The sequence below is a fragment of the Eimeria necatrix genome, genomic scaffold (assembly GCF_000499385.1).
Source record: "Eimeria necatrix Houghton genomic scaffold, Enh_scaff56, whole genome shotgun sequence".
NCBI lineage: Eukaryota > Apicomplexa > Conoidasida > Eucoccidiorida > Eimeriidae > Eimeria > Eimeria necatrix.
Genome location: NW_013654424.1, coordinates 51,437 through 58,693, shown reverse-complemented (window position 1 = coordinate 58,693; position 7,257 = coordinate 51,437). Strand labels below are relative to the sequence as shown.

General features: G+C 54.4%; 1 protein-coding gene across 1 annotated transcript; it reads left to right on the top strand.

The window, feature by feature from the left end:
* Positions 1-498: 498 nt before the first annotated feature.
* On the top strand, positions 499-6,861 carry ENH_00063450 (hypothetical protein, conserved; the record flags this gene model as incomplete). The annotated part of the gene is made up of 10 exons (XM_013582095.1): positions 499-1,122; positions 1,888-1,991; positions 2,106-2,703; positions 3,083-3,379; positions 3,536-3,617; positions 3,940-4,417; positions 5,003-5,168; positions 5,696-6,040; positions 6,286-6,399; positions 6,655-6,861. The coding sequence occupies 10 exons, from the start codon at positions 499-501 to the stop codon at positions 6,859-6,861; spliced, it is 3,015 nt and encodes a 1,004-aa protein (XP_013437549.1).
* Between the last annotated feature and the right edge of the window lie 396 nt (positions 6,862-7,257).

The window sequence follows — 7,257 nt, the reverse complement described above, 5'->3', positions numbered from 1 at the left end:
GGCGACGGCCGCTGGGTTCTTTTCTTTCTTTTTTATCTTTTTATGATCCCTTTTATAATTCCGGAGATAATTTAGTTAAATGTTTTTGTTTTGGCAGTTGAATTCGAACAAATGAAGCGACCAAGCTGCAGCGCAAGTCCATGACACCACTGGTCTTCACTGGTCTTCAGCAGTGGACCCTGCGGGCGCAGCCGCCCTTTCTTGACAACTTAGCCAATTCTTCCATTCCATTTGCATGCAATTTATCTTTTTTTATTTATTTTTGTGTATTTTTCCAACATTTGGCAAAGCCTGGCCTCTGGGGCTTCCCTTTTGCAGGCAGGCAAACCCCCAAACCCTAAACCCCAGCCCCTCTCTCTAAACCCTAAACCCTGGGCCACAGGCGTGTCTACGAGAGCAACAGAAGGACTGGCAAGCGCTTGACGCAGCAGCAGCAGCAGCGGAAGCAGCAGCAGCAGCAGCAGCAGCAGCAGCGGCAGCAGCAGCAACAGCAGCAACATGGGAGGCTGCCACGGCAAAACCTGCCTAGAAGCTGGGGGGGCAGCGAGCCTTCCCAACGCTCCCGGCAGCAGCAGCGAAACAGCGACAAGCAGCAGCAGCAGCAGCAGCAGCAGCAGCAGCAGCAGCAGGCCCTCCGGCTCCATGCTTATCCTTCCGTTCTCCATATGCAACGGCTGCAGCAGCAGAGCAAGCAGCAGCAGCAGCAGCAGCAGCAGCAGCAGCAGCAGCGAGCCCGTCAGCAGCTGTCTCGTTAACAGCAGCACCACGCAAGAAAGCAGCGAGGGAGCAGCAGCAGCAGAAGGAGTCGCTGCTGCTGCAGCAGCAGGCCAGAGCAGCAGGCCTTCAGGAGCAGCAGCAGAAGCAGCAGCAGCTGCTGCTGCTGCAGGCTGCATGCGCCACGCAACCCCTGCTGCTGCGGCTGCCGCAGCCGCTGCAGCAGCAGCAGCAGCAGAAGCAGCAGCTGCTGCTGCCTCCCCAAATGAAGCCTTGTGGCCCATCTTTGAGCTGCGCATGCATGCAAATTCTGATGATTATTTTTCTCCTTTTGCTGCTGCTCTCCCGCTGCTGCAGCTCGAAGACAAAACCCTCAAAAGGCAGCTCAGGGAAAGAGCCACCAACTACGTAAACCCTAAACCCTAAACCCTAAACCCTAAACCCTAAACCCTGGCTGCCCGCCTGTCAACTCTCCTAAACCCTAAACCCTAAACCCTAAACCCTAAACCCGGGCCCTTAACGCCGAAGCCCGAGTTCCTTAACCCTGATTAGTAAACCCTAATTTCTAAACCCTAATTCCTAAACCCTACTTTCCAAAGCCTTATTACTAGACCGTAGCTGCTAAACCCTAATTTCTAAACCCTAATTGCTAAACCCTAATTTCTAAACCCTAGTTCCTAAACACTAAACGCTCAACCTAAGCCACTTCTTCGTAAACCCTAATTTCTAAACCCTAACCCTAAACCCTAATTCCTAAACCCTAGCTCTTGAACCCTAATTCCTAAACCCTAAGAGGGCCATCAACCTCGCGCCCACAAACCCTAGGCGGGTTTGCGTTTAGCTGCCACTGCTTTTGCCGCTGCTGCTGCCGCCGCTGCTGCTGCTGCTGCTGCTGCTGCTGCTGCTGCTGCTGCTGCTGCTGCTGCTGCTGCTGCAGGTGCTGGCAGCAATGGAGAACTGCATGCATGACCGCCATGTCTTCCGCATTAGCTATTCCCCCAAGTACACGGACGACGCGTTTGAGTACAGGCAAGCCCTAAACCCTAAACCCTAAACCCTAAACCCTAAACCCTAAACCCTAAACCCTAGGATCTAAACTCTTTATTCGAAGCCCCGCGCCCTGGGTTCTAGGGTTTAGGGTTTAGGGTTTAGGGCTTAGGGTTTGGAGTGCAGGCTTTGAGGTTGAAGCGGCATAAGTGCACAGCAGCAGCGCCATTTCTTTTTGCTGCTGCTGCTGCTGCTGCTGCTGCTCATTGGGTTGAAAAGCAGATTCTAGGGTTTAGAACTGCAGCTAGCAGTGCTTGGGTCGGATACTGATGCTTTAGGGCTTAGGGTTTAGGGTTTAGGGTTTAGGGTTTAGGGTTTAGGGTTTGCGTTTGTTGGCTTTGCAGGGTTGTTTCTTTGCCTTTGGACCATCCCTTTCTGCAGCTGCCGCAGCCAATTGTCCTCAACTTTGCTGCTTCTCCTGCTGCTGCTCACTTCGTAGTTGCTGCTGCTGCTGCTGCAGGCAGCAAGCTCGGGCTGCTGCAGCGCGCGTTCCCTTCATCCGTTGCTGCAGCACCTGATGCCGGCGGCCCCAGTGCTGCTGCTGCTGCTGCTGCTGCTGCTGCTGCTGCTGCTGCTGCGCCCCCTGCTGCTGCCAGCGAGCCGCCTCGAAGGCATGCTCGCCCTGAAGGGGCTTCAAGCAGCGCTGCTGTGCCAGCAGAATCGCAGGCCCCACCTGCTGCTGCTGCTGCTGCTGCTGCTGCTGCTGAGCGCGCTGCAACGGCGAGGACAGCAGCAGCAGCAGCAACAGCAGCTGACGAAAGTGCCTGTGGGGCACCAGAGAGTGCGCTTAGTTCCGCAGCAGTTAGTGCAGCAGAAAGTGCCGCTGCTGCTGTTGCTCAGGCAGAAGCAGCAGCAGAAGAGTCCCCTGCTGCTGCTGCTGCAGTTTCAATGGTTTTCGAGAGGTCGCTGCAGCTGCCAGAAGCAGCCTGGCGCAGCCTAGGGGTGAGCCTAGCTAGCTAGCCACATGGCTAGCTAGCCACACAGCTAGCTAGCCACGAAGCTAGCTAGCCAGGCAGTTAGCTTGCCACATAGCTAGCTAGCCACATAGTTAACTAGTCACGCAGCTAGCTAGCCACATAGATAGCTAGCCACGCACACCACAGCAGCTGCAGTTCGGGCGAAAGAGATCCTCACAAACGCTAAGCAGCAGCAGCAGCAACAGCAGCAGCAGCAGCAGCAGCAGCAGCAGCAACAGCAGCAGCAGCAGCAGCAGCAAAGATATCTGAAGCTGCTGCGTTGTGAGGCTTCAGATTCGCATGAGTAAGGGCTGGGTGCACACGGGCACGAGCATCCACGAGTCTAACACCTTCTTATTCGCCAGGTGAAGTCCGCAGCAGCAGCAGCAGCAGCAGCAGCACAAGCAACAGCAGCAGAAGCAGCAGCACAAGCAACAGCAGCAGAAGCAGCAGCAGCACAAGCAGCAGCAGCAGAAGCAGCAGCAGCAGCAGTAGCAGCAGCAGTAGCAGGAGGAGCAGCAGCAGTAGTAGAAGCAGCGGTAACACCTGGAGGGATAGCAGCAGCCATAGAGGCAGTAACAGCAGCAAGAAGAACAGCAGCAGCAGCAGCAGCAGCAGCAGATCCTGCTGCTTATGTGGGACTTGGCGGCTTAATGAAGACCGTATGACAGGGCGGCGTTTCCAGCTTTGTGGCTCCGTGTCTGCTTCTGCTGCTGCTGCTTCTGCTTCTGCTGCTGCTGCTGCTACTGCTACTGCTACTGCTGCTGCTGCTGCTGCTGCTGTTGCTGCTGCTGCTGCTGCGGCTGCTCTTTTCGCAGGCCGTTAAACACCGACGGCTGCAGCGGCTTGGCTCCCCCGTCCTGTTTGCTGCGGGCGCAGCAGCAGCAGCAGCTGAAGCGCGTAAGGCTGCTGCTGTCTTTCCTGCTGCTGCTTTTCATTTTTATTTTTGATTTAAATTTATTTCACTTCTGTTTTCTATTCTCCATTACAGTGTATGTACACTCCAGAATGCGCTGAGGTGTACGTACACCTGAAAACGTCGAGCTGCAATATGCGCATGCAGCAAATGAAATATTTTTTATTTTTACTTTCGGATTCGCTGCAAACATCTGTATAAGCATGTGCTGCGAGCACCTGGCCCACTTATTACTGCTGCTGCTGCTGCTGCTGCTGCTGCTGCTGCTGCTGCTGCTGCTGCAGCGGCTGCTGGAGGCGTTCGCAGACGACGCGCTAAGAGCAGCAACTGGGGGGCCCCCCAGTACCCCCAGTGCTGCTTTTGAGGCCCCTGTGGGGCCCCCCTGGCCCCACAGTTTATCAAATAAGGAGGAAAAGAGGGTAAAGAGGCAAAGACACAGAGGCAGCAAGCTGCAGCAGCAGCAGCAGCAGCAGCAGCAGAAGGGAGAAGCAGAATGCAGCAGCACGAGGACGCAGCCTGCGGAAGTGCTGGAGGAAGATCCTTTTGCTGCTTTTTATATTTTCAATTTTAAAAACAAAAGACAAAAAATCAAAAAAGATGAACAAAAGTGCCCAGCGGCCCGTTGGGGTCCCCCCAAGCCTGCAGCAGCAGGCCAGAAGCAACAGCAGCAAAAGCAGCAGCAGCAGCAGCAGCAGCAGAAGCATGCCCTTGCTTTCGGAGCTCTAGGCTGCTTCCAGAGAGACAAAAGGGCCCCCAAAAGGGCCCCTTGCTGCTGCTGCTGCAGGTGGGCGTTTTGCTGCTTGCATGCAGCGCCAAAGTTGGGCTTTGGGGGAGTTGTGGGGTTTGCTGCGGGCTGAGGTGTACGTACACCCCACGCGCGGCGCGCTGCGGCTCTTGGGGTGTTTTCTTTTTGCAAATGGGGTGTACGTACACCTGAATAGCTCCTTCTAGATGCACTTTTGCATGCAATTTGTTTTTAAATAATTGATTGAATTTGCAGAAGTTTTCTTTTTTGTTTTATTTTGCATTTGGGGTCTGGATTTGCATGCGCGGGGGCGCAGCCACTCGGAGCTGTCTGTACACCCCAACGGCCCTTGCATGCGCTGCTGCCTGTGCTGCTGCTGCTGCTTTGCTGCTGCTGTTTTGCTGCTGCTGCTTTGCTGCTGCTGCTTTGCTGCTGCAGCACGCTTTTAAAACCTGTATCTGCTCCGCTGCCGCCTTGGGCCATTCCAGGGCTGCTCGTGGCTCACTGCAGCAGCAGCGGGAGCGGCAGCAGCAGCAGCGGGAGCGGCAGCAGCAGCAGTGGGCGCTGCAGCAGCAGCAGCAGCAACAACCAGGGAGTTCCCCGCTGGTGCTGCTGCTGCTGCAGGGATGCTGCAGAGGAAAGGCCATGCAAGCAGAGCCAGGCCGAAGGCCAGCCGTGGGACGCCCCAGCTGCTGCAGCTGCTGCTGCTGCTGCTGCTCCTGCTGCAGCTGCTGCTGCAGCAGCTGCTGCAGCGCCTGCTGCAGCTGCTGCTGCTGATACCTTCAAAGTGGTGAGCGCCGTTAGTGCAGCAAATAAGAGCAGCAGGCTGCCATTAATTGCATGCATTTATTTTTAAATATTTTAAATTAAATTATTTAAAAATGGGACTATTAAAGCCTGCAGCAAATATGTGCATGCATTCCGCATGCAGGGGCGCCTTTCACTATATCTGCCCCTATACATATATATACAGATATTTATTTATTTGTTTTATTATTTATTTTATTCATTTATTTATTTTATTTATTTATTTTATTTATTTATTTATTTCAATTATTAATATTGAAGAAATAAATATACTTAATATTGTATGTTTTGAGCATTTAAAGTTGTGCAACTTTAAGCATGCAGATTTGCTGCCCCACACTTTGCTGCGCTGCTGCTGTACGTACACCCCAACTATGCATGCATGCCTGCAAACAGGCACAGTAGCTTCCCAAGAGCAGCAGCAGCAGCAGCAGCAGCAGCAGCAGCAGCAGCAGCAGCAGCAGCAGCAGCAACGGGCTCTTCACTTGTTTTATGGCTTTTCTGCTTCAGAGTTTTATCGCTGGGGTGCAGCAGCAGCCTCCCGACAGCAACGGCTTCGACCACTTCTTGCTGGAGCTCTACCCCCTGCAGCAGCAGCAGCAGCAACAGCAGCAGCAGCAGCAGCAAGATGCCGAGAAGCAGGAGCAGCAGCAGCAGCAGCAGCAGCAAACAGCAAGCGCAAGCAAAGCTGCTTTGTTCTCTGCTGTGCTGCTGTCGCCTTTGCTGCCGCGGGCCCTGGCACTTGGGGGCTACAGCGGGCTGCTGCCTCTTAGCCTGCAGCATTTGCTGCTGCTGCTGCTGCAGCAGCAAAGCAGCAACAGAGAGAAGGCCGAGTCCCTCATGTTGGGACATGAAGTAGGCTTGAAGCAAAAGAGAAGGCAGCAAACCTCAGTCATGTGCCGCTGCTGCTGCTGCTGCTGCTGCTGCCCCTTCCAACTATGCTGCTAGCTGCTGCTGCTGCTGCTGCTGCTGCAGCCACTTCTATTTCTGCTGCTACCTGCTGCTGCCGCTGCTGCTGCTACTGCTACTCCTCCTTCTTCTGCCACCTGCTGCTGCCGCTGCTGCTGCCGCTGCTGCTGCTGCTGCTGCTGCTGCTGCAGGCTGTGGTGCTGGGAGTGGGCCCCATGCGCGGGCGGCGCGGCTTTGTTGCTGCTGTTGACAGCAGCAGCGGCGCTGCGCTGCTGCAGCTGGCAGCAGAGGGGGAAGTGGTAGCAGTGAGGTGTACAGACACCTACTTGCTGTCTTCCTTCAGCGAGCGCATGCTGCTGCTGCAGGCGTAGCTGCTGCAGCAGCGCTGCTGCTGCAGCACAGGCTGCTGCTGCAGCAACACGCAGCCTGTGCTGCTGCTGCAGCACAGGCTGCGTGTTGCTGCTGAAGCAAGTGCTGCTGCTGCAGGTGCCGCTGTTGCAGCATATGCACATGCTTGCGCAGCATGCGTTGCTGCTGCTGCGTTTGCTGCTGCTGCTCAGCGTGCTGTTGCTGCAGCTGCAGTCTCAGCAGCAGCTGCTGCAGCCTCTGCTGCATTCTCAGCAGCAGCTGCTGCAATCTCTGCTGCAGTCTCAGCAGCAGCAGCTGCAGACTCTTCTGCATCCTCAACAGCAGCAGCAGCAGCAGCTGCTGCTGCTGCAGCTGCTGCTGCAGCTGCTGCTGCTGCTGTCTGCGTCGCTTTGGTCTAGGAGCCGCAGAGGCGAAGCAAAAGGAACTTTTAGGATTTTCCAGCATTTGTTTAGCAGCAATTTGGCATTTATCTTTTCAGAAATACTTTTGAATTTTCTTTTTTCGAAATGCTCTGCTGCCTTCTGCGACACAACTGCTTTTGCTGCAGCAGCAGCAGCTGCTGCTGCAGCTTTTAATGTATTAGTACTTTCTTTTGCTGCTGCAGCAACTTTCATTTATTCTACAAGTGCTTCCTTTTGCTGCTGCAGCAACTTCCATTCATTTTACAACTGCTGCTTTCTGCTGCTGCAGCAACTTTAATGTATGAGTCCTCCCTTTTGCTGCTGCAGCAACTCTTATTCTAAAAGTGTTTCCTTTTGCTGCAGCAGCAACTTTCATTCTAAAAGATTTTCCTT